At 35.2% G+C, this 27808-nt stretch overlaps 1 protein-coding gene across 2 annotated transcripts in view; it reads right to left on the bottom strand.

Moving 5' to 3' along the window:
- Positions 1-903: 903 nt before the first annotated feature.
- LOC129262594 (uncharacterized) overlaps positions 904-27808 on the bottom strand; it is a 43870-nt gene continuing 16965 nt past the window's right edge. For both annotated transcript variants that reach the window (XM_054900732.2, XM_064099599.1), the window contains exons 7-30: positions 27385-27463; positions 25288-25497; positions 24542-24654; positions 23769-23954; positions 23081-23162; positions 21826-22689; positions 20335-20510; positions 19363-19468; positions 18920-19064; positions 17795-18378; positions 17087-17481; positions 15977-16111; positions 14329-15376; positions 13547-13736; positions 12946-13073; positions 12300-12381; positions 11697-11794; positions 10887-11114; positions 9436-9705; positions 8468-8562; positions 7129-7251; positions 6523-6593; positions 5931-6079; positions 904-4648 (exon numbers count right to left, since the gene is read on the bottom strand). In XM_054900732.2, coding sequence (XP_054756707.2) covers positions 4458-4648; positions 5931-6079; positions 6523-6593; positions 7129-7251; positions 8468-8562; positions 9436-9705; positions 10887-11114; positions 11697-11794; positions 12300-12381; positions 12946-13073; positions 13547-13736; positions 14329-15376; positions 15977-16111; positions 17087-17481; positions 17795-18378; positions 18920-19064; positions 19363-19468; positions 20335-20510; positions 21826-22689; positions 23081-23162; positions 23769-23954; positions 24542-24654; positions 25288-25497; positions 27385-27463 — 5748 coding nt within the window. In that variant the 3' untranslated portion in view covers positions 904-4457. The remainder of the gene's footprint in view (positions 4649-5930; positions 6080-6522; positions 6594-7128; positions 7252-8467; positions 8563-9435; positions 9706-10886; positions 11115-11696; positions 11795-12299; positions 12382-12945; positions 13074-13546; positions 13737-14328; positions 15377-15976; positions 16112-17086; positions 17482-17794; positions 18379-18919; positions 19065-19362; positions 19469-20334; positions 20511-21825; positions 22690-23080; positions 23163-23768; positions 23955-24541; positions 24655-25287; positions 25498-27384; positions 27464-27808) is intronic.

The raw sequence follows: 27808 nt of genomic DNA, 5'->3' as shown, positions 1-27808 counted from the left end.
GCGGGGTCTCTCGGAGTATAGCCCTGTCTCTCGGTGTTTTTGATTTGCTCTGCTAATGACACTGTGTGACACGCCCATCATTCTGGCTACTCTTCGCTGACTGAGGCCAGCTTCCAGCATCCCTAGGGCTCTGGCTACATCTGTTTCACTTAGGTGGTGTCTTGGCATTGCTGTTGTAGGCAAGTTGTTGATTGTACAGACTAAAGACGGAAAATGCTTTGGAAGACACTTGTCTTATGGCCCACTGCAATGATGCCAGAGACATCATGAAAGAACTGCATGTGTGAAATTGATGTCATTGTGTTTGATGGCATTCTGGACAGCTGTATCTTGGCATTGCTATTGTCAGCAAGTTGTTGATTGTAGAGACTAAAGACAGAAAATGCTTTGGAAGCCACTTTTGTACGGGCACATTGCAATGATGCAAGAGACATGAAAGAACTGCATGTGTGAAATTGATTTCATTGTGTTTGATGGCATCCTGGACAGCTGTATCTTGGCATTGCTGTTGTCAGCAATTTGTTGATTGTAGAGACTAAAGACAGAAAATGCATTTGAATCCACATTTGTACCACTTCACAATGGGCCCACTTTTCAGGATATGCAATAATGCGAGAGACATCATGCAACAACTGAAACCACCCATGTGTGAAATTGTTACAGGGTGTTTGAGGAGATTCAAGACAGCCATATTCGGGTATTTCTAGAAATACAACACCCGGTTTGAAAATTGTATACACACATTAAAAAGTGGTCCTTAACTTTTTTTGAGTAGTGTATTAATATCCTTGCATCTGAATGGCTGTGAGCACATCATTCAGTAAAACCTCAAGTTGATTCATAAATGCTCCCTTGAACTATACTGGACACACGAAGGCAGAAAGGAAATGATGCTCATATGGATACTCTCATAAATTATTTTAATTTTGTGCATATAAATTCTTGTAAAATTTAAAAGTAAGCAAATAATGGAAGGCACTCGATGGTAAAGCTTGGCACTCTTACAGGGAATAAAAAAGCTGCAAATGGCAAAATACAAGATCAAAGATATAACAAAATCAGAACCACTACAGCTACATACAAAACAAGCAGAAAAAACCTTACAAATATTAGCATAATTTTACAATAGAAAATTGAGAAAACATTACATCACACCATTGGGTATGAGTGTTTTAATAATTTGCAACAAGTTTGCATACATAGAGGTTTATGATTCATCTTGAAAGGAATTATTGGAATAAAATGAAAAGAAATGAAAATGAAAGAGAAAAAAAGAGGTGGATGAGAGAAGAGAGGAGTATACAAGTTTGGGTGAAATCCTTAAAAAATGTTGAAATATGAAAAGCAGGTGAAATTGATCGAATGTTACCCTATATAAGTGCAAATGATATATATAATATATTTTTCTTATATCTGGTATATCAGTTATGTCAAAAGTACTCTTGATGAAACTGATATTTTTGAAACCATTGATTTATTCTCATGCCATGCTAGGATAATTGTTTAATGTGAATGTCACCATCCAGCTCAATAACTCAAACAACAATTTCTGCTGCCACATGTTAAAATAATCACTTCAAATTCAAGAATAATATTTTTTAGTCAATAAGGGGCCTGTTTCATAAAGAGTTACAACTGTTGTAACTTTGCCATTAAGGCGACTCCCATGGTGACCTTGATTTTGATTGGCTGATGAGCCCTGTTACCATATTGGCAAAGTTACAACAGTTGTGACTCTTTATGAAACGGGCCCAAGGAGGTGTTTCTTTGTCTCAAGTAAACAAAGGAGGTCATAAGATTTAACCAAAGCCAGAATACAAGACATGCTTTAACTACATAAATGAGCCCTTGAAATTTACAACCTATGTTTGTTTTATGAATCTCTTCTTGTAATAGCTTTACATTTAATTACTAGCTATATGGATTTCACTCAATTATCAGTTCAAAACCTATTATCTGCTTTTCCAAAAAAAAAACCAACAACCATCCCATAACAGTACCCCCCCCCCACCAATTAAAACATTGAAACAAATTTTTACTGACTGGGCGGTCACATATAAACCTCCACAGAAAAATATATAGCAATGAACGCTGGACTAGCCCAAAAGACTATCATCATACAGACAACTTTCATAATATTCATGTATTGGGGATTAGTTTGTTAAATCCATATCTCTAAACTATCTTTTCATTCTACTGACATTCATATTTCATTATACCCTGGTCAGACATTTTCATTTTGTTTCACAGTGCGGCTAATTTTGTGTCTGTTCTGAACTAATTTATTTCACACAAGATACCTGAAAATATCCTCATAACATTAATATGGTGATATCAAGCTGCCAAGTGAAATAGTGCAGCCACTTCTTTCTGCAGTTAAATCATTTCATGAAACAAAAAGAGATTTTAACTGACTTAATGAAATACTTGCATCAGAGCAAATTTGTCAGTGAAAAACACTGTCAAGATGCTACACTGTCAAAGGAATATCCATTCCAAAACCTTACATTCCCATAAACACAAGTATATATATACCATCATGATAGTGAGAAAGATGGGCCAGTGAGAGATTGGTCTGGGTGATCAAATTTATTCTCATCATTTTTGGTAAAATGGTATTTTTCTATTCAAAGAATGATTTTGTACATTGAGACATTTGTTTATTATTGGACCATTTATGTTACAGTTATTAATGTGGAGCATTACATAATTACTGTACAGTTTCTGTGTTGAATTTCTTATTTCTGTTATTTTTTTCTTGTTTACCACACAGTAGAGGCTTTACTTTAAATTATAGCTGACAACTCTACATGTCACTGTGTATTGTGCATACATACATGTGAGACATCTATAAAACAATCTTTCTCAGTGTTTATTTCTAACCAGCTACCTTGGTGCTGAAAAATGTAGGGATACATGCAACTGATTACCGGTATAACAAAAAACTCACTTTAATCACATCATTCAATCATCTACCATTGAATCTCATAAATTCATTCCTACAGTAATTACAAAACATACAATGAAACATATTCATCAAGTCCATTATAATGTTTACATGACACATACTCATGTTCGAAGCAATGAAGTAGATTTGTTTTGGAATGTTACTGGAATGATCTAATTTCTTCAAATATTGAATATAATTTCAAATAAAACTCGTTTTCTATATGAGTAAAAGAATATTTTCTGTTACATTTTTATATTGAATTTAGTTAAACATAGTGCAGGGTTATGAATTTTGGTATGTATATCACTTAAATACCACACATGATCAGCGAAATATTTCAATTTTTTTTCTCTCTAAATATAAACAAACCAACCTTTGCCACTAAGTGACAATATTACATTACTATAATTCATTATTTAAAGGCAAAGTCCAACAACACTAGGGAGGCATTTAAAGTACACAAAAAGCCAGTGATATCATTGACTATTTGTTATAAGCTACTGAAATCCTTGCATCTGATTGGCTCATAACAACAGTCAATGAAAATCACTGACAAGGTGCTTCATGAAAAACTCTCTCTATTTCATAAAACAGGAATATCAATAAAGATGAAGACTTCTTCAAATCAGATTTATGATGATAAATTTCATACCATTAATTACTAAGAACCCTTAAGAGTATGTTGTCATTATTTCTTGCATACCACCTAGAGTTATGCACAGCATTTCCTCATGAAATCTAACCATGGATAACTTTAAAAATTCATTACTCTCTTACTTGAAATATTTTTAAAAATAATTTGTTACTGTCATGTTTGTACAATTAATTTAAATTGATCCAAACCATCCTGATGTTGAAATGGACTTGTCCTTTATTGGCAAGACAATTTGACATGAGGAAGTTTGTATGCATATCTCTCAAACCTTTACCACTAAGCATGCATCTCAGTATGGTTTATATATAACATTCATATCAAAGTCATCCTAAAAGGTTTACATCTCAATAGTTACACTTACACACATTATTCAATGGTAACCAAGACAAAAAAAAATCTTTCTACCATATCAATGTATTTCAGTGTAAGACCTTTTTCTCAATTAGCACTTTATAAATGTACATTCGACCCCGCTTTCACACAATGTTCAGACTAACTGAACTCGCAATAACCAGCTTCACACACAATAAATTTCTGTTGACAAAACTCCTGTGCTTTCTTCATATGAGCTTTGCATTTATTTTGTGGAGTCAATGACCTGCCTTCAGATTGAATTTGTCCAACTCCTTTATTTTTCATTCAGATTCTAGCTTTTTAAAACAACAGGTACCTAATCAGTTCTCTGTCCAATGACTTTATGACCATAGTAATTTTCATGATATTCACTTTGTTAAATCTTCTTTGTTACATTAATGTTGGACAAACATGTACATTAACCATTGCAGAGAGGAACCAGGTGATCCCTGTAGTGAGAAAACAGGTTAATAAATACTGCCAGACAGGGAATAAATACTACTTGACTTTCTCTCTATAATCCCATGCAAACTTGAAATGTGAATCATACGGCATCCTTACACCGTTAATAAGAGATTGCATGACCCATTCTGCTGATACGATAGGCATGTCTAGCTGTTGAGCTCTGTGTAGAATATGACGAGGGCAAGAAGGATCAGTCACCATCACGTTACAGTCAAATGGTACACCTGAAGCATCATGGGAATAAACAATGCAGATAATGTATAAACAGTGTTAATCAAGGGTACGATTATCAATGCCCAACATCGGAATTCGCCTGAACGAGACTTTCTCATTCCAATTTTTGAAATTTTTCAAACACAAAGTTGTATTTCTTATTCATCGACTGAATGTATAAACATTTGATGATTATTAGCACCTTCTTCTTTGTAATATCACTACACTCCTCTTGAACACTTATATTGATAGTTACTTTATCAAACCATGGTGTAACAGCAAGTTTGTACAAGTGGAATACCTCTGGCAGTCTCGCCTGCATTACACGGTTCGATATAGCAGCAGAGCTGACTTTGAAAACAGCTATTGAATAATTATTCACAAAAGAACAAATTCATATGATAATAAAATACTATGTCCATTGACCCAAAATGACATTTGACCATCACCATGTGATCTAAGATGTGTGCAAAACAATCGTACCCTTATGTCTATGTTCCATGAACTAGATCCATAAACTTTGAACTAGATCCATAAACTTTCAAAGTTATGATGCCAATTCAACAAATACCCCCAACATGGCCAGAGTTCATTGACCTAAATGACCTTTGACCTTGGTCATATGACCTGAAAATTTTGCACAGGATTTTCAGGGATACTTGATTGCTCTTACGTCTAAGTTTCATGAACTAGATCCATAAAATGTCAAAATTATGATGACAATTCCACAAGTTCCTCCAAAATGGCCAAAGTTTGTTAACCGTAAATGACCTTTGACCTTGGTCATGTGACCTGAAACTCAGACAGGATCTTAAATGATACACCATTACCCTTATAAGTTTCATGAATTAGGTCCATATACTTATGATGAAATTTTAAAAATTTAACCTAGGTTAAGATTTTGATATCAATTCCCCAAACATGGTCTAAGTTCATTGACCCTAAATGACCTTTGACCTTGGTCATGTGACCTGAAACTCAGGCAGGATGTTTAGTAATACTTGAATACCCTTATGTCCAAGTTTCATGAACTTGGTTTATGATGACATTTCAAAAACTTAACCTAGGTTAAGAAGATTTCAATGCGCCTATAGTCTCACTCTGCTATGCAGGCTACACAAAAATGATACATGTTTATTCATATTGAAGTGACATGTGCCTAAGCAATTTAATATATTACCCGTTCTCCTGCAGTTCACCCTGCAATTCTAGTTGTAGAAGAAAAAGCTAAATAAAAAATTCAAGTAAAAAAATAAGACAGCCAGCAAGCATATCATCATATAAAAGTCTCACCTCCTCTATTGAGTTGATTGATGTTTGGGAATCTAGCTACAATATGACACCCAGCAGCCATGAGAATACTCCGCCATGTTGATTCCACTCCATAATGACTAGATAGAACCAATACTTTCAAGCCAGACAGGATCATTCGGTTTGGTTTCCTATAAAATAAGACAAAACGGTTGGGCGTTTGTTAAAAATTTACATGCATCTTTATGCTTGAGTGGTGATCTTTTCTTGTGCTTTTAATGAGATAGCCCAAATTTGTCCTTTTTCATCATAGTGGATGTGGATTTCCTTTAACCCTAATAATTTTTTTTTAAATGAAATACACTTTGCATTCAGATGGTTATTAATAGCCAAGAAATTAAATACAAAGATTGTATTTTTCCTAACTTTAACTGATGAGAATCAACATGATTGATTAAGATTGGGTTTCCAAGAACAGATCACCAGTCGTTCTGAAAATCATGCATTAACTAAGACCGGCTTTATCAATCAGCATCATAGTAAGTGGATTATTGATAAAAAAAGTTATGATTTTTGTTCAATGTTTGAATTTAATTCTTCTATCAATTTCCATCCATCGGAGATAAACACTTACCATTCAATGACATCACCATCCACAGACTCTCCTGCTTGTAACCTGTATGCTTTGTGACTCTGAAGTTTATTCTGGAAAATAAAACACATAAATAATAACACTTTGAATATTCAGATGATATGAATTGCGTTGTGTAATGTCATTATTGATGTACACTTATGCGAGTGAGACATGGTGTTTGAGGGAGATGACCCAATGGTGAAGTGAATTCAGGCACTCCCGTTCGACAGAGACAAAAACAAAGTTGATTATTTGTGCTAGAATCTTCCATATTCATTTTCTTATAAAGTCTACTCATGTTTTACCTTAATATTCAGCTTGGTCTCAAGCTGAATAAATGAAAAAAAATAATTTCTGAGAATATTTCAAAGATGACATTAAAGAAACAGATGATGGATGAGAGTAAAAGTGTGAGATTGAAGGAGGCTGCAGTGTAGTGTTTAATGGAGTGAGGGTAAGAATGATTTCTGTGGCTGCAATGGAAATCAAGCTACCTCAAAATCAGGCATGAAATCACATTTAAAACTATCCTTCAAGTACTCAGAGTGCTCTTGTTAAAAAGCTTGACCCTAGAATCTTATAATCTCTTTCAGTCATATATCTTACCATCCTTGAGCAATCTCTGATCCATAGGTTTGAGATACATGGAATGTTAGCAGCCAGAGCGTACATATACTTCATGGTTCGACAGTAGGTATTAGCTATCACAAACAGCTTGTACTCTGTTCTCTGTGAACAAAAAATCAAATAAATATATCTGAGAACATGATAGACCGATGCCAATTCAAGGAACAAAAATAAACAATACTTGCATGATTATCATAATAGTACTATATTTTCTCCCCACAAATTATAGAGCAAAAAATTGAGATATGTTAATATATGAAAATGAATTGATAGATAATTGAACTAAAATAAAAGTTCCCCTCCCCGAAAAAAGGAAACTAAATGAAAATACCAATTTTTGTGAGTAAAATGAGACAGCAATAATAAAACTATACAGTAAAATCAGAATTAGAACAGAAAAAAATGTATATATTACTTCTTGTTTACATTACAAGTTTATAATACTGAATCAAGATAAACAATACAGGAGTGGTTTCAAAAGGAGTCTAGAGTGACTTACGGTATAAAGTAATTCCAATTTACATGCAGTATATAAAATATCAATGCATTGCTTATATACATGGTCACAGGGAGGACACATTTTATTCCTTTTTTTTGTGGTTTAATTTCGTTCAATGAAATCAATTGAGAGAAATCTAAAGACATTTACAATTGTTATAGTCTACTGATTAATGAAGAGCTATATGAAAAGCGCATAGATCAGTTGAACAAATAGCATTTATTTGATTTTTTCTTAGGTACCATGAACATTTTCTCCAGCAACAATTGCTCTGATGGAAAATCTGCACATTATGCCAAACATAAAACCTAACCTCCCATACTAAGTAAACCCTAATCATTATCTTTACATTATTATAAACCCAAAACTCTATTATAATCCTAACTATCCCTATGCCCTCTGAGATATTAAGACAGGAGCAAATGTCGCATGAGCAAATAATAATAATAATAGCTGGATTTATAAAGCGCTTTTTGCCTGAGGATACAAAGCGCTGCTATTATTACCCCAGCTTTAGCTCGAGCTACCATCACCGGCGCTCAGTGCATGCAAGGAATTACTCCTGCCGGGTACCCATTCACCTCACCTGGGTCGAGTGCAGCACAGTGTGGATAAATTTTTGCGAAGGAAAACATGCCATGGCTGGGATTCGAACCCATGACCCTCTGTTTCGAAGGCAAGAGTCAGAACCACTAGACCAGGACGCACCCACAAATGTCATGCCACCTATTCTTAATGACATATCAAGCATGTTGGTGTTTCAAGGTTGGGGTCACATTCAATAAACAGCACCACTAATGATAAATGTAATCATCTTACCTGTGATTTTTCAATGTCTTTAAAGACAACTCCTCCTCCTGCTTCTATCTGTCTTCTGGAATAGTCTTTATTAAAAGGAACATCATCAGGATCATCTGAAAAACAAAGACATGATTAAAATTTGAAAGTAATAATGATCATAATAACGATAATATATAAATTTATTGAGTGCAGAAACTATTTACTATATAATATATTATTCTGCGCTATTCTGCGCTATTCTTCTGCGCTATGTAAGACTCCTAAAATGCATGATATTAATGAAATAGATGCTTTTTGAGTTTTGATTCGAAGTTGTTCATGGATGATGATTTTCTGACTATTGTTTGAAATAGAAATAAGTAATAGACATCCTCAAAATAATTCATTTTGCCCAATTGATTATGGGTCTAGTAGCCACTGAACAGCATCAGACTGACGTTGCTTTATCCATTAAATTGTTGCAAGCAACAGGTAGCAGCAACTCCCATCTTTTAAGGTCTTATTATTTTGTCTAACCTGGCCAGGTTTGAACTCCCCACCACCCAGTTGTGAGGCAGGCACTCTATACCAACTGAGCTAACACACTGGTGTTGAAAAATTATTCATGTTAGGGAAGCTGAATCAATACAAAGACACTTATGAATTGTATCTAGTGAATAAGAAGACATGTTCCTCAAATCATACAAACCATACTATACACTGGTTAGGGTCAAAGGTTACAGGGTCATGACCTTTGATATTTCATGCTCTGTATCATATTGCTTCTTATTTTGCGAGTTTGTAGCTGTTTTCAAAAGAACTAAAAAATGGCTTATCTGCTGAGTATGCTCAGCAGTGGATTAATCATGGTTTCATTAGTGCTTTATTAGACAGGGGGTAGCATTTTATTTGGAAGCCCTTTAGAAAAATGGTAACAAAGCAAGACTGTAATTGCGATTGTGAAATTCAATCTAGTTGTTACGGCCTGAAAAGGATAGATAACTCACCATCACCCTCGCTGTCACTGGTACTTGTATCAACCTTTGACCTTTTCTTGACCTCTCCCTGGGTCAATAAAAAAGCCATGCCCTTGAATAATGTCTTGTTGTTTGGCAATGGACCTAATACCATCTCCATGGTCCTAGGTGTGGAAGGAGTAGCAGCGGCTGAAGTGAGGCTCTTTGCCGGACTGCTGGTCGTTGATGTGGAGGGGGTCTGCTTACGAGGTGATCGTCGAACTCCAATCCCTTGCTTACTGAGATCTGGACTGGATACAACTGCGACAGAGGGCAAGAAAATCAAGTTAATAGATTTTTATGATTAAAATATTCCATTGTAGATAATATAATATATTAATCACTCCATAATACAGAATTGGGATATGCAATAAATACTTTAATCATTTTTTTATAATAATTCAAACAAGAGTAAATTAATGAGGAATTTTGATTTCTTGCAGTACTAAAGAAACATTTCACTTTTGTCTTTGCTTTGTACCACTACTATCATGTGTATTGAACTGAAATTGTAATTCTAGCTTGTCAATTTTTTGACAAGCATCTCTCAATCAAATTTCCCTTCCCTATTCACTTTTGATATATTCCTATTATTTTGTGCAATAAAAGATAAGTCTATTTTATTGCACTATACAGTCTGGTTTTCTATCCCCTTTCCTTTCGAGGCCTCCATCACTTTCAAGCTGCAAGCTTAAGATGGAGGTCTCCCACATTTCTATATATATATGTTCAGTAATTAAAGAAAATGTATATATAGAAATAATTTTCACAGTACAGTTGATATTTTATAATGATTTATGTACATTATTCATTATGTTTAAAAAAATATTTGCCTATTATGTAATATTGAAAAAAAAAAATTATTATACTTGTATATACTTTGTTTTTGTTTTTGTTTTGAAATGTGGATATAAAATAAATCAAATCAATTTTTTTTATCAGAATGTAGAAATAAACTTGAATTTCATTGGATTTAAAGGGGAATGAAACTGACAAATATTGAGTATTGTCTCTCATTGATTGTGTGTTATAAATATCTAGTCTTAGATTACACCATTTGAGATAACTTTTAATAAGACAGGGGATAAATTAGCCTATAATTTTAATTGTGTAAGGAAACTTGCATTGACAGGAAAGGTAAATGTTTTGCTATTTGGTAATATACCTCATGATATGAACGTATTTCATACTAAATTAGTGTTATCATTCAATCAGGCCTATATTACAAGACTTTACAACTCAGAATGGTGCATTATGGGCAATGAACTTGGCCAGATTTTAGTAATTGAGGACTGGATGTGAGGCTATTAAGGCTGCTGGTTTGTACGCACTTTAAATTTTCTTTACATTTCTCATTGGCTATTTGTTTTGCTATTCAGACAACTTTGACCTCTGCATGGTCAACATAGCTATCAAAAGAGAAAACAATGAATTAAGGTTACCCGTTGTAAGCAGCCTTGTAGCTAGTTGTTTGGCTTTCTTCTTTGGTGAGACAGCGCCCTCTATTAATTGTTTGTCATCAGCTTTTCTTTTTCCTCCTGACCGAGTGATAGCAGGGGATGGAAGACGCTTTGGAGTTCGACCAACTACTTTACTAGGTGTTCTCACGACAACATCACCATCAGGAGCACGAAGTCTGCTTCGATGACGAGGACCATCCACTAAGTTTTCTGCATTCAGAATGAATATCATCAACATGGAAAGATTTCAGCAAGTACCTTCTGAAGAAATTTACTGACAAATTTGCTATCAGCCAATCAGTTTCAAGGATTTGTGAAGTTTCTAATAATTTGTGATTTGTTTTATTACCTGCCTCATGAAATCGTCTTCTCTGGACCTCTCAAATTTCACTCCATGATGATTACATAACTTTAAATCTAATTGAATTAAGTTGTATTCATACAACATATTTCACAGACATATTTATATGCAATCATTATCATTGTAACATAATATATAGTATTTTAGAAATTGGAGCAAACTAAATAGTGACTACTAATCGAGGAAAGCCCTAGTAAACATGTTATTGTTACACATGAAGATGACGTAGACTCACTGTTAATGGTGGGCCCATGTTAAAAATAAATCTTATGTTGTCGAATATCATACATGTAGGTACTAAACTGCGCTACGATGGAGGATGAAGAGAAGTGATAATGTTCATGAGTAAATTACAAGAGAAGTTCTTGCATAAGATTTGCTGGAGTAAAGGAACACACAAGGTAACAAAGGAAAGGTTCAAGAAGACTTACCAAGTGTGATGTCTGAGATTCCAGAACTACTGCTAGGACACGATGTCAACAAGAGATTTGCTTGATCCTTAGTCAAGATCACCTTCTCTCTAGGATACCTGAATCAATTCAAATCAATTCAATTCAGTTCAAATCAAATTCACATTCAAAATCTCAAATATTTCACTTTCAATTAAAAATTCAATACAACTTCAGTCAATGCAATTTAATTTCATACGGGAAACAAGGTCAATATATCAAAAGGCTTGCTTGCCAGTTACCTTGTACTTTTTTTGTAGGGATGGTCAAAACTAAGCTTTGGATATTCATAATGCTACATTTATCAAGAATCCTGACTTTGGCCCAGTTGCTCTCCATGCTAAAGCACATAAAAGAGCAATTAAAAAGGTAGGCCTACCTATCTATGATTTGATGCAGACTATTAAAATTATAATTCCCTCATTCCCCCAGTCTGGCTTGGTAAGTTCAAAATCTAGGGTAGGCCTGTTCAAGACTTGCAGGCATTTTTTCAAGCGTATCCAAATCATAACTATACTTTTACAAAAAAGTTTAAGATACAAGGTAGTTAGTACACAGAAACTAGAATTATTGCCAATTGCTCACTTTTCTGTTTTTCCACCATCAGTCTCGATATAATAGCCAGCATCTTTAGGCGTGGAACCTCGATAATAACCAATCACAATTCCTGAAGAACAGAAGAAAATAGCAGAAGTAGAAGAGGATGAAGTAGTAGTAGTAGAGTAATAGTAGTAGTAGTAGTAGTAGTAGTAGTAGCAGTAGTAGTAGTAAAAGTAGTAGAAGAAGTAGTAGTAGTAGTAGTAGTAGCAGCAGAAGTACATGTAGCAGCAACAGCAGCAGCAGTGTGTGTATTTGAGTTTTGTCAGACGTGTATCAATCAGATATGATTATTTACGTCTGGGACCGGCCTTTAACGTCACCATCCGAAAGACGTGACCAGGGCTCGAACCTCTGCATCAATTTGTAACTTCCCCACAGCTTGGATTACAGGCGCACGCCACAACGCCCAGTCATACGGTACATGAATTAAATTATACTTTTTAGTGTAATATTTTTACAGATACACAATGATCTATATTACCTATTATCATTTACCTCATGGTCCGGAAGTCTATTGTAATCAGATCATTGTCCATCAGTTAAGCACAAGCTAAGATTTAATTTGAACTCTTGAACAAAAATATATTGATATGATATAATTTTAACTTCTTCCTTTTTTTGTTTTACTAACCTGGGTAGCTATATTGATCCTCTGGTAATTCAGCCATGACACTTTGTCCCCTCGCTAACCAATCTTTGATGATAACATCTTTGCTATTCACACTTCTCATATCACCATCATCAAAGGCTATCTTCAATCTAAAATCATATTAACAAACAGGGTTAAGCTTGATTAAAAAATTACAACATAGCTTTTTGTCAAACAAGATGCTTTTGTTACAACAAAATGTAAATATCATACACATCGCACATGAACAAGAGATTAAACATTTCACAAGAATAAGTTCCTTTAATTGTAATATCTATAAATATAATTTGGATATAAAATCAATCTATTCTTATTTTCAAAATTTGAATAATTCATGTAATCGTGTCAATTTTAAAGTGTATAGAGAAACAACTTAATTTGCACTTTATATAAATACCTTTAATAAAATTATTATCATCAATAATATGCACAAGGCATATGAAAATATTAGTTTTATGTAAATTTCATCTTTTATGCAGTGAAGATGATGGTATGCAAGGCTGATCCAGGAATGGCATCACTACCAGAATGTCAAACACATAAGCAACACTTGGGATTATCACTGCAAAAAAAATGTATTCACCTGTTGTTTTTTTCTTCTGATTTGACGATACCCGGGTAATAGAAGCCATCCAACCAACGAGTAAAGACTCTAACACCAGGTATAAGAAAAGCTTGTGCTGAATCTGTAGTAGGCTCACTTGATGTACTGACTTGCTGCCTTGACTCCATTGGAGGCTCAGTCAGGATTACATCAATCTCACCTTCTTCCTCTTTATAAGGAGATTGACAAGATACAGTAAAGATTAAGTGTTTTTAAAAAGGGCTTTCTGCATTTGGGCTCTTTGGGGAGGGATATATCTTTTTTATACCAGGGACAATTTTATATTGCACACCTTTCAATTAACAGGTACATGTACCTTCACAATAACATTCAATCTCACAGATTTTTACACAAATTTGATTACATTTTTTTTCGTCAAAATAGATCTTTAGAAAATCTGTTTGATGTAGTAGAAGTTTGTAAATTTTTGAAAATGTTTGCTACAGATTTTAGGAAATTTAATATGCAAATAGTCAATCCAAATTACCCAAGTATGAACCCATATCCATCATTTATTTTTAATCATTGCAGGTAATAGTGTAGAATCCTATGCTGCAAGTGCAGATGATGAAATATACTCAAATGACCACTTCAACTCAAATTCTGAAGTGATATAACAAGTTTTAATTGCAATGTAGTTCCTTATAAGTTCTTGATAATGACATTTTCCATACTTTTTGATGATATCTTCTTCTATTTTGTTCTCTTTCTCTCTCATTTATAGCTGGTATGAGAATGAACTAGTGCATGATCATACTCACCATCTTGTACAACAATAGTATCATCCAAAGACTGCTTGATAGGAGCAGTTTTCTGTGTCTTTCCTCTCCTCTTTCCCCTGGCTGGTCTGGTAGATGATAAATCACGATTGGATGGACCAGGTTCATCCAATTTGTCTTCAAAACTTTCTCCTGTTGTGGAAGTAGCAGTGGCAGTCTCTATTTGCAATAGTTTCCCAACATCTCCATCACTCTTTTCATCGCTAGAAATCCTTTCCAATACTTTCCTTGGTTGTGCACAAGGTATTCCTTCCGATTCCTCTGAGGATTGCTTGACTTCTTCAATATTCCAACCCTCACTGACATTCAAAGTAGGAGATGAATGTATTTGGGCATTTGAAGATTGTTCACGTGTGCTTTGATCAGCTTGTTCTGGAGTCTTAGGCACTGACCTTCTACTAGGGGTTCTCTTAGGCTTTGCAAACTCGCAATCTTTTTCATCAGATACCATCCTGACTTCTGCATTTGATGGAGAGACTGAAGAACTACTAGTGCCCTTGGAAGACACCCTTTTACCTCGTTTCCTATTAGAAAGCATCAAGGCTGATGGACTCACATCGGGTGACCTAGCTTGACCAGTCCTGCTAGATTCTTCTGTGATGCCCTGTAGATGCTCAGCCCCACCTGAAAGAGACCTCCGTCCATTGTCCATGGGTGACAGTCTTATACCTCTTACAGGAAATGCTTGTTGGACAACCCCACCAGGAGATGTCAATTGCCTTCCAGATGCAGAATGCTCATGACCTGAAACATTAGGTGATGTCTTCTCAGATCCTGGAAGACTGATGGTCTTATCCAGAGAACTGTTTCTTTCAGAGATACTTGATAGACTGATGCTTTTCTGTATGCCAGTGCTGAGATTGCTAGATGTCTTCTGGAGGCTTCCCGCAATGCTAGAAGACGTCCTGGAACCAAAAGAGCTGATATCAGCCAGGGAACCAGATGTTACAGAACTTGTTTTTGAAGAACGAGCAGGTGATGGTGTCCTGAATTCTTGTTCTAGCTTTTCAACAATTTCTTCATTCACAACCTGTAGTTTGGGGAAATAGAATGATTACAATCAAACTCTCTTATGCCTTTCTTGCCAGAAAAAATTATTTACACTTCAACAAAGAACAAGAGCACGCTCCCTATTTTGTGAACTGTTATTTCATAAATTAAATAATTGGCCTAAAAGAATGATTGGGTAGAAACACAATTTTAAGCTTTATGATTATAATTCATACATACATTAATCAAAACAGATACAGCAACAACAAAAACGATAATAATAATTATAATCAATATTATTTTTTGTACCAAAAATGCTATAATAATATCTTTAAATTTCTAGAAAAATCATGATTATAATATATTATGTGATTATAAAAATACCTGTCTTCAAAATACAAGATACAAGGCATAACTGGTAAATTGTTTAAAAAAAAAAAAATTCCCCAAAGAATATTTTCAGATCAAATTATGAAAACATAATACTAATGGTTCCTTAGGTCAATTCCAAATTGATATCAAACTACTTTGGGTGATCATAACAAAATGTAACTTATTCTGAGCTTTCTGTTCTTTTGATTAAGAATGTAGTTATATATGTTTCTTCAAGAAAAACATGAGAATAAATGTGAATGAGTACCTGATCAAGGATAGTACTCTCTATCAATTCACCATTCACAATCACCTCCTTGATCCGTTGAGTGATATTAACTTTCTTATAGCGAACAATCTTCCAAGGTATAAGTTGTCTTGCAGGAGGGGAGTGGCCTGGAATCTACAATAAAGAATAACAATGAATTTATAAGTCAGCTCTCTTCTGGTATTAACTAGTACACTGTATGTACTTTTTCGACCAGTGTATTGGAATTTCCTGCCCAAAAACTTTAAAGAATCTCCAAGCATTAACGCTTTCAAACGCAAACTTAAAAAGATGCTAATTTGTCAATACTCAATACCAACAAGTCAAGCCAACTAAAAGTATTAAAATCTATCCTTTAACTATCAATAAATTTGTCAAATATTACATATATTCCAAATAATGACACGACAGTGCGTAATGACCTGTGCACCTGCCATGTTCCTCTTTTCATTTTCAGCTTTACTTGCACCACCCTTCTCTCCCTCCCTCTCTCCTTTACCTCTTTTTCCCCCCCTCATTGTAATTTTATAATTACAATTTTAAATCTCTCATTATTATCATGGTAATTATTATTTAAATCACTTTTGTGTAGATTTCACTATTGTGTAGATTACTTGTTTTAAGCTCATCTCCCTCTGTCTCAATTATAGTATACAGTTTTGCTAATTAGTATTGAAACTAAGTTAAGGGACTTGCCGTTTATACAAGCTTTTCTTTTCTTGGCAAATCAGTCAATTTATCTTCAACATTTGTTATAATAATAATAATATAAAAGGATTTGTATAGCGCACGTATCCACCTTGCTAGGTGTTCAAGGCGCTCCTATATTACCCGGCTAAACTCTGGTGCGCATAGCGTTTTGAGGAGTTACTTCCTGGCTAGTATTTGAACACATGACCCTCTGTTTGAAAGGCAAGAGTCAGAACCACTAGACCACGACGCACCCACAAATGTCATTGAACTGTCTGTTTTATTTTTAATATGTATTGTTACTTTGATTATATTTTATTTTGTTGAACGGAAATAAATAAATATAATCTAAATCTAAACCTAATTTTGTTGTAACTTCTGAAGATATAAGTAAGCAATAGCATGATTAAGAAGGCTTGCCTGTATGAGTTCCAGAGAAGCTGGGCTAGCCTGTGGTATTTGTTCTGGAGCCGTCGTATCCTGAACTACTCTCTCTGTCATGGATGGTGATGTGACATTTGGAGGTTTCTCAGGTGGACCCTCAGCAATTTGTGGAATGTGTACTTGTTTCTCCTGGCCTTTTCCTTTCTTCCTAGGGGCCTTACGGACAGTAAAACTTGCCTTCCTTGGGGATGTTCTGGTCCTATTTAGTCTAGAGTTTTCATTTTCTCTTTCTTCTTCCGTAGTCTCTACGAGGTCTTGTGGTCTCTTCCGCTTGGCACTTCGGGTCTGACGACTGCCCCTTGGAGTTTTCTTACTCTTTGGGGTTACTGCACTAGTTGATGGCTGCTCACTTGCTTGTTTGGTAGATGATACTGGTGTTTAGGAAATGGAAAGTGAAAGAGAGAGAGGGGATGACATGCAAATAGAGACAAAGAGATTGAGAAATACCTGATGTATGCCTGACTTTATGAAACAGAATAAGATTGCTTCGCTGTTGATACCAACAGAACATTCAATGTTTCAAGTTAAAGGCTGGTTCTACAATGGTCCACTTATTATCATGAAATGAAGTAGGACAAAATTCAATGTAATTCCACAGTGGCAAACAATATTCATGGATTATCTGTGTTTGTTTGAGCAAATCAATATGTACCGATGAAACTTGAAGTGATTGAAATAACTTACGTTCATCAAGATTTCTTGAAGGAAGCTCTTTTGGCACAGTGTCCTCTTTCCTAGCCCAAGTCTTCATTGGTGTGGGAGTCTTGTTGGACTGTGACTCTGTAAACTCATAAGGATCTCTTCTTCTTCTCTCCTGAGAAATAACAACCTGTTGCTCCTTGGGAGATACACCTTCTTGCATTATTTCTTCAACAACATCTTCATCAATTTTCTCTCTCTCTGCATCAATATCCATCTCAACGTCAGCTTCCTGTTCATCATTCCCTCCATACCGCTGCGTTTCCTCTTGCTTCGTCTTCAAGATCCCTGATTCCTCCACCACCTCCACATCAGGACAATCCTCCTTTGGGTCCTCATCATCAGGATGGTATTCCAGTGGAATCGTTGCAGGGTCATCATCATCGTCCATTGCAACATCCAAAGTTTTACCCTCATCAGCGTGCTCGATCTCGAGAGCCATCTCTTCCTCCTTTCTGGTCTCTTCTCTTGTGACCCGAGGCTGATCGTCTTGTGCGATTAGGCTCTGCTGGTTCCTCTTCTTTCCAAGAATCAATTTGATTTTGGGTTTTGATAATGAGAAAGGATCTCTGCAAATCAAGTGGATGATGAACTTTATACCTCGGTCACATTTGTTCTACAAAAACAGCCGTTTTAACATTTTTTTTTGTACCAGCTAAATATAGGTGGTCTGAATAAAAATGAATAAAACGGCTGTTTCGGACTCACCATACGGCCGCCGTAGAGCAAATGTGACCGAGGTATTATCAGTCAGAAGAACAACATTTGTAAATTCAAAGGTATTCAAGTTCCCACTTGTGTGATTCAGATATGCCCCACTCAAATTTCAATAACAAATTGGACAGGTAATCCCTATTAACTGTTACTAGAGGAAAAATACTTTTACCTCAATTGAACTTTCTTAGGAAATTTCAAGACTCTACCGGTATATCTTATTTATGGCAGAATAAAGACAGATCAAGAGAGCCAATGTATTGATTGTTTAGTTCATCAAAACAAAAACAAAGACCAAAGTAGGCTTCATGGTAGTTACTGCCTGTCAAGCAGTAGACAACAGGCTAATCTCTTCTTTGTTACTGTTTTTTTTTTTACAAGAGCTTCAAACCTTACTTGTCAATAGGATCAGCCAGTTTCCTTGATTTGGTGTTACTCTTTGCAGTCTTAGTTGCTTCTACCACTCTGCTAAAAACCGATTTACGTTTCTTACTCGGGCTCTCCTTGACTTCCTTTAGCAGTTCATCACAATCAGCAGGATCTAATGAAAGATAAATAACAGGCTTGTAAGTCTCTTTTTAGTGATATTTGGGAGCCTTTAGCAGGTTAAATACATCATTAAAAGTCCTGTCCTTGAAAGAGTACTTCAAATCCACAGCTACATTGTATGAATAGAATATTTTGTAGAGCAGCCTATGGTATAGTTTTTTTTTTCTTTTGCTCTCATTTATTAAATATCTCCCTCCATCCCCCCCTTTGTACGTCAGAAAAGGAAATTTTATTTCATCACAAACTTTGTCAAAACTAATACCATCATACAAAGTACATACATGACTTACTCCTTAGATTGAAGACTGGTATCTCACTGCTCTCAGCTGAATCCATGTCAATCACTGCACTGACTACAAGAGCACTAGAAGACTTGCTACTTGTCTTTGGGCTCTCCTGCAAATAAGAAGTAAATTCAGGTTATGAGGATGAAAAAGCCTAAAAATATTATGTTGCCCTCATCCAATCAACCGCAAAATGTGAAAAACCAGGGTTGCTGTTATTGTTAGCTGACCCAGAAGAGAAAAGTAAAGAATTTGCACAAATCGACAAGTATGTTATTTAGGTTTCCCAATATTCAAAAATTTGTTAGTATATATTTAATATCAGGTGTTATTCATCCATTCACATAAGACTTAGAATTATTCATTCACTATACACAGGTCATGTGGTATAGTGGTTAGAGCTATTGTACTCATGATCGCAAGGCTGTGAGTTCAAATCCCATTCTGCCACTGTCTCAAATTAGATAAAAGGCCCGAAGATAATTGCTGTCCTGTATAAGGTCAGCCACCATGCCTGATTAACTGAAATAAAATGTTTCCTATGTAATTGCTGTATACCAGCTTGGCGTTATAAAAGCAAAAAGCTGTCCTGCTGATTTCCTACATGGGTTACAATAACAGAAACAGAAACAAACTATTACATGATTACACTTGAATATACATACATATCATTCAATGAAAAATCATATAACTCTTCTTAAAAAAGCCCTCAGTGATCAAAGTAAAGTTGATTTCAAGTGGATGATGCAACAGGTGTTCTGCTCCAATACTAATGACGGCTTCCGACAACAAATTCAAAATCATTATATATTACCACAGTGACTACTCGAACATGTAACATGCAAGAGAAATAAATTATGAATTCTTACACTTTGCCTCCGACGAAGATTCTGCTAGGATCGAAAGCTTAGGCCCCCTTTTTGACTTTCAAATTCTTACACTTGTCAGTTTAACTTCAATACCTAACCATGAACTTACTTTGTCTGGTGTGGAGGCGACCTCTCTCTTTGTATTGGTCCCTTCTATCTCATCTGCTTTAGGAGTACTATGACGGGGTGTACCATCAGTCCATTGACCTCTCTTGCTAGGTTGAGAGGTCATACTACTTAAAGGTCGTAACATTGCACCATCCTTGGGAACACTCAAATTAAAACCTAGCAAAAACAAGCATGGTAAAGTTGAGAGGTCACACCCTTGGATACATTCAAATTAAAACCTAGCCTTATTGGAACATTTTTCAACTTACTGTAGACACTAAATTATACATTAGGTAATTCTCTTGATCTTGGGCCCGTTTCATAAAGGTCTTAAAACTGATGTAACTTTGCCATAATGGCAATTACCATGGAAACAGGGCTTAGCAGACAATTATAATCAAGGTTTCCATGGTACACTGTAGTTGCCATAATGGCAAAGTTACAACAGTTGCAAGTCCTTTATGAAACGAACCCCAAATCTGTCTCAAGTAAACTTACAATGGATTCTAATAATAAATGTACATAGCACATAACAATTAAATTATGGGTCTTTACATGCTTTACCTAGTACATGACAACATTTATGAAAACTCTGTAGAGTATGTGACAGCAGTTATTGTAAAAAGTGCTAATATCATTTAATTTAAGCTAACAAATAAAGCCTTGAGAGTGATCATTTTAGATCTTATTTTAGAACTTTTATTTTATATTTTCAGGAACTGATTTTCTTCACATATACCATATTTCTATGCATCAATAAAAAACAACAACAACTTAATGTTAAATCATGGTGCTGAGACTGAAGTAAGCAGTAACTTTTTATGGTCAAATCGAGTAATATTAACTAATATGAAGTCAATTTTATCCTGTAGAGGAAGATCAATACATGTATTATCTGGTTCATCCTATCAGCGCCATTCTATGCTATTATGTGACCAAAATTATGACAAATCTTAACTTTAATTAGTTATAATTTTCAAAAGTTTATAGATCTAGCAATTCGATGTGGGTCACATGTGTGACACTTTGAAGTTACACGCGTGACCCACTTCTTTTGACCTCTGACCTTGAACATGCATATTGTTTGTCACCAAGAAATACTTCCAAATGATAGTTGACCGTATATGTAACTGTCATATAAACATCGAATTGCTAAATCTATAAACTTTTGAGAGTTATAACAAATTAATAATTTTAGTCACACACATGACCAAGAATGGCCCATTAGTAGATCTTGGACGGTTGGTTCCATGACATTTGCTCCTACTGGAATTGCACACATTATTAAAGCCAAACATAAACCTGAGCTTCAAACATTACCTTAACCTTAATCCTAATCATCAGATGATTCTGAACAAAAAACCCTAATCCTCATCTTTTTTTCAGAGAAACTAGTTGGGGAGCAATAGCCAAAAGAGCAAATGTCACAGTAACAGAGGGAAAAACTAACATCCATTGATAAAAGGATGTTTTATGCAGATCAATAACTAACCTGTTATTGGAGAAGGGTTGTCCGACTCTCCAAGCTGACCAAATCTTAACCTTGCATCATTTGGTAACTGAGCATTGCCTTCTAAGAAAACAGAATCTTCCATTCCTCCACCAGATTCTGATGAGTTTTTCCTTAATCCTTCTTTCATCCCCTTCTCTACCCCGTCATCAGGATCTGAGAATTTCTGTTTAGTGCTCTTATTTTCTTTGTTCTCATCCTGTTTTTCTGATTCTGGTATCACTATGGCAACCTCATCGTCTTCATCATCAGCTTGCGTAGAATGCCATGGTGTAGCTTGCCTTGAAACAGTGCCTTTCCGACCGCTTTGAACAGACTTTTGCTGCTGAGGTACATCCCTTTCTTCTACATCCTTGGTTTTGGACCGATCCCTCTGTGACATGATATCTTTACTATGAACAAAGCTATACTGTGTCTGTGTCTGCGTTTGGGAAGGTGAGAGCCGTAGATGCCAGTCATCCGATGGTTCAACATCCATTCCAACTTCAGCATCGTCCCCCTTATCTCCATCCTCCTCCTCATCATCATCATCGATAATTTCTATTACAGCTTCTTTTACTGCATCACCACTCCCTTTCTCCTGCTTTTGTACATCTAATCTTGTTCTATCATCAAACTCTGCTTCACTTGATGTCTTCTTAATACCTGTTGACTGATCTCGAGTACTCAACTCCTTGACCACGGCCGGTTCTTGGCCTGACCTCTTGGTATCATATGTCATACCTTCAGGTAAGCTTGATGGTTTCTTTGGATGTGATCCAGAAGAACTTTGTCCATCTCTTGCAGCAGTTGACATCCCTAGCAGAGGGGCACTATGTGACTCTCTATCCTTCCTTCCACTTCCAACTGTGGATGAACAAAGAAAAGTAAAAAGTCTAATTAGGATCTTACTGTTCCAGACCGTTATCCATTTCAATTAAATAAATGAATGGAAATAAATGTAAAATGTCTAATCAAATTATTCTACCAGAACAATGATACTAAGTCATAACACAGTTTACACTGAATAATATATAATGAGTATATTGAAACAAAGGGTTCCATGACATTTGTTCCAGCGACAATTGCCCTGATGTAAATTTCACATACTATTCAAATAAGTAACTTCACCACTGGATTTAACACTATAACCTAACCTAAACCTACAGGTAACATAAAATCCTATTGCAAAATTAACCCTAATTCTATATCTTAGATGAAATAAAGCCTGTGCAACTGTTACCAAACAAAGACTCACTTGGTAGTTTTGAACTTGTTGACTGTACTGAACTCTCATCTGTGGTAGATTGCATTGGCGGCTGTTGTTGCTGTAGTAATGACTAGAGAATCAGAAACTATTTTTATTCACATAAGAATGGGAAAAGGTGGATATCATATGTTCACGAGGGACTTTTTGATTTGTGTGTTCACTAGTGCTCTGCAATGTGAAGTGTATGTCATAATTGTGTTCAAGTTCAGGTTCAGTGTAATTTCAGTGACAGGAAAGCATTCGTCAAATATTTTCAAAAAGATACTTAAAAATTTATCAAACTTTTCATCCACATCCATTAAGGAACTTAGGTGACCCCAATGAACTTCATACAATCTCCTTAGAAAAATTTCTTTGTTTTCTTTACTAAAGATTCTCCTTTTTATAGATTTGATCACATCATTTGACTTGTTCATAAGATAGGGAGCACTGATAATAATAAATGGTGACAAGTGATCGTTCACGTCAGTTAAAAGAATACCAGCATTCCTTATCAGTGTGATTGCAAAATATATTGTCAAGTATTGTGGCAGAATATGATGTTACTCTGGTTGGCCTGGATATTTGTGGATCAAAAGAGAAATGCAATACATCTACAAAAGATGATAACAATTTGTTAGTGGTGTGATGAAATGCCTATCACTATCATGGTAAGTATTTTTACAAGAGTACCTACCTCCTGTAAATCTAGACTTGACTTATTAATACTCTCAGAATGTTCTGACGATGGATTAGCAGAGTCAATTGAAGCTGATAGAGAACGTTTCTTGGAACCTGTATCATCATTATTCCAGCTATCCTCCGTCCCTGCTTCTTCTTTTCTTTTTTGTTGTAGATTGAGCTCTTGTTGCCAAGCAGGGATCTAATAAGGGTAATTACCACAGCAGGGGAAAAAATTGCATGAGGGCTTGGGATAATGTATGCTAAAGTGCCCTTGAAAATCCCATTCACTACAATGTTACAGCTTTTAATATGTAGTAGGATTTGAAAAGTAGCACATGAACGTAACTGAATATCCCCAAATGATATAAAGTTTTTGCTTAAGCTGTTTTCACACTGCAAAAACCAATGTGACCATGTACAAATATCTGTGGCAATTCTCATAATTCAAACAATACCTGCTGACTCTTAGGTATTTTCTTAGGGAATGTCATAGGTAAAGAAAAAACTGTATATTATTTAGACAGGTTCTTTCATACATTGATCCAATGTTCATAGGTTGGTCATTCTATGCAGGTCCTTGGTAAAACAAGTTTGACTGTAATCTGCATAGAATCCTTGATTTTAATTGGCTATTGATCAACATTACCATGGTAGTTACTTTTGGATGGCAAAGATATCAGAATAGTAATTTTTATGCAACGGGACTCAGGTCCAGAGTTCAAACCCCCCTGCAGTACTCATGTCCTTTGGCAAGGTTTTGCCACTCTCCACCCAGGTGCTGCATACCTTACAGAAATCTTCACTCTCATCTGAAGTGGTCGTTGATTTACGTTTGACAGGAATCTGTGGAAGGGCAGCTCTTGGCATGTCATCAGCGTTACTCAAATCCATAGGATCCTCTGAAAACAAATCAATCAATTTTGATAAAATTATGATCCAACCACTCCCCTGTGAACCTAAACTGATCATAACTAAACAATTCCGAGTTTAAAATGACAGTTAAGGTTTGATATCCGAAGACAAAAACCCCTAGTTAGTTGAAAATGGTACAGCAGCCAGAGTTTTCACACTATACAAAGATAGTGGGAAGCCTAGAATGTCTAAACTTTGTTTAAATTTGTGTCCCCAAATAGCTATCCATAGTTAATCACAACTTTAGACCAGAATTTAATTAAAACCCCAGTTCATAAAACAGGCCAGTATTTAAAAAAATTGGAATGTGCTCAACTTTTCTCAAGAATCAATAACTGATTAAAGGGTCACAGTCACTGCTTTAAGATTAGTCAAGTGTTTGCAAAATATGCCATTTCCTCTAAACACATTTATATCTGCAGAAAACATTTTAATAATGATTGCAATTGTAAAGCCCCATATTCATACTCAAGGAACACAAGGGGGAAAATTTGAAGGAAATAAAGGATCACAAAAATATTATACTCAAATCATTAATAAAAAGAATTTGGCAATAACTTCCCCACACACATAACCTTAATTCAGTTCTGAATGAATAAGTTGTCTACATAAAGGCCTACCATTGCTTGTGTCTGGTCTTGTTGGTGTACTAGGAATGATGATAGGTGCCGGACCATATGCCTCAGGTGATGGAAACACTACATTAATAGAAGAACCTGATCCTGATGTACTTGTTTCATTGACAAAAACCATGCTTGAACTTCCTACCTTCTCTGATTGTGCATTAATAAGGTATGAGACATCCTTCTGAACATCTTTTGATGATGTGCCTATTTGTGATAGAGTATGAGAGTCTCCTAAAATATATCAAATACTTGAATTAACTTGCCCAATTATGATAAAAAATATCACACATTATCAATGTGATATTGAATACCTTCTGCAAAGATATACATTAAATTGCAGACTTATTTTCTGAATGACATACAGCCCAAGAAAAATTAAATACTAATCATCTTTCATTGGTTCTCAATTGCTGCTGCACCGGCACCTCCCTGCTCAAACTCTGAATCGGAGTAAACAATCTCACATGAAAAATAGTTTTTCCATGAAAATAATCACAAATTCGTGAAATTACTCTAATTATATGGATTCTCAATTTACTGATTTGATGATATGATCGGAGGATCAATTTAATGATTGTTTATAACTAGTTATTATAGCCCTTGGTTTGAGTATTGTTGTGATCGGTGCAGACTTGTAGTGGGAGGAAAGACTGTTATCAAATTTTAATTAAATAATTGAATTGAAATAAAAATGAAATGTCTAAATCATGATTATTCTAACAGGACAATGATACTAAGTCATAACACAGTTTACACTGAATAACATATTGTGAGTATATTGAAACAAAGGGTTCCATGACATTTGTTCAAGCAACAATTGCAGAGCTGCCAAGTTGTATTTTGCATTTTCAGTATTCTTATCCCCCAAAATCAGTATTTTTACCGTGTGAGATGAATATGCAGACCTGCCAACTTCTGGGAATGAAAAACTGTATTCTGTGATTTAAAAAAATGTATTTTTCCCAAAAAAGTGTATTTCATAATAGAATGCTTGGCGCACTCGCTCATTGCGGCGCTCAAGCTGCATGCAAGCTAAAACGCGCACTGCTCTTGCAGATGAAAAAAAAACCATTAAAACATGTGTATATCTTCACCCTGATTTTAACAAAATGATTGAAAAAAAAACAAGTTACCTGAAATTACATTGAAATTACGTTTTATGAAATAGAGACATATAGAGATTATTTTTCTCAATAAATTACGATTTAGTAAAAAAAAAAAAACCCGTATTTTTCAAAGAAAAAACGTACTGCCGTATTTTGGTTGCAAAAACGTACTAAATACGGCTAAAACGTACTGGTTGGCAGGTCTGCAATTGCCCCGATGTAAATTCCACACACAATTCAAATTAGTAACTTCAACACTGGATTTAACACTATAACCTATTCTTAAAGGACAAGTCCACCCCAACAAAAAGTTAATTTGAACAAAACTGAAAAATCGGATGTAAAATAAGAAAATTATGGCATTTTTAAGTGTCACTTAATTTCACAAAAGTTATATGCACATCCTTGTCAGTATGCAAATAAGGGAACTGATGTCATCCACTCACTATTTCTTTTGCATTTCATTATATGAAACGAAATATTCTAAATTTCTCATTTTCCTGTAAAACAAAGATCTATTTCTTCCTTAAATGTGGAATTATCATTGTTTTAACATATTATGGTTCAAACAAGAGGTTCCTTATTGTCAAATCTGTATAAATTGAAAAAACAAAAGAAATAGTGAGTGGGGGATATCATCGACTCCCATTTGCATGTAGCTGAGTTGTGCATATAACTGTTTTGTGAAAAAAAAGGAAAACTTTAACCCTAAAAGACCCCCCCCCCCCCGGCTGTGAGAGGGGTCCAAATAACCCGGCTCTTTTAGGGTTAAAATGTCATAACTTTCTTATTTTCCATCTGAGTTTGTTGAAATATTCAGCATTATGCTCATTTGATTTTTCTCTATTGATTCAAATCAACATTTTTCTGGGGTGGACCTGACCTTTAACCTTCATGTAACATAACATCCTATTGCGAAATTAACCCTAACTCTATATCTTAGATGAAATAAAGCCTGGGCAATTGTTACCAAACAAAGACTCACTTGGTAGTTTTGAACTTGACTGTACTGAACTCTCATCTGTGGTAGATGGCATCGGAGGCTGTTGTTGCTGTAGTAATGACTAGAGAATCAGAAATTATATTTATTCACATTAGAATGGGTAAAGGTGGATATTGTATGTTCATTTGGGACTTTATGATTTGTGTGTTCACGAGTGCACTGCAATGTGAATTATTTTGTCATAATTGTGTTCATGGCATATAAAGTTGGCAGAGTAGAGCAACGTGAGACACTGAACATGCCCAAACCTGAATAACATTGCCTGACATATCAACTGGATGTGGATATTACTAGATAGCTTCTTTCACAAGGATATTAGACAGACATCTCTTATGACATATTTTATATAGCAGTAGACTAGTCCAAGTACAACAATACATGAACTTTGTAGTACTTGTAAAGAGTA

Source organism: Lytechinus pictus, chromosome 5 (genome assembly GCF_037042905.1).
Source record: "Lytechinus pictus isolate F3 Inbred chromosome 5, Lp3.0, whole genome shotgun sequence".
NCBI classification, from domain to species: Eukaryota; Metazoa; Echinodermata; class Echinoidea; order Temnopleuroida; family Toxopneustidae; genus Lytechinus; species Lytechinus pictus.
The sequence above is the reverse complement of the archived record's forward strand: the minus strand, read 5'-3'. Positions and strand labels throughout refer to the sequence as shown.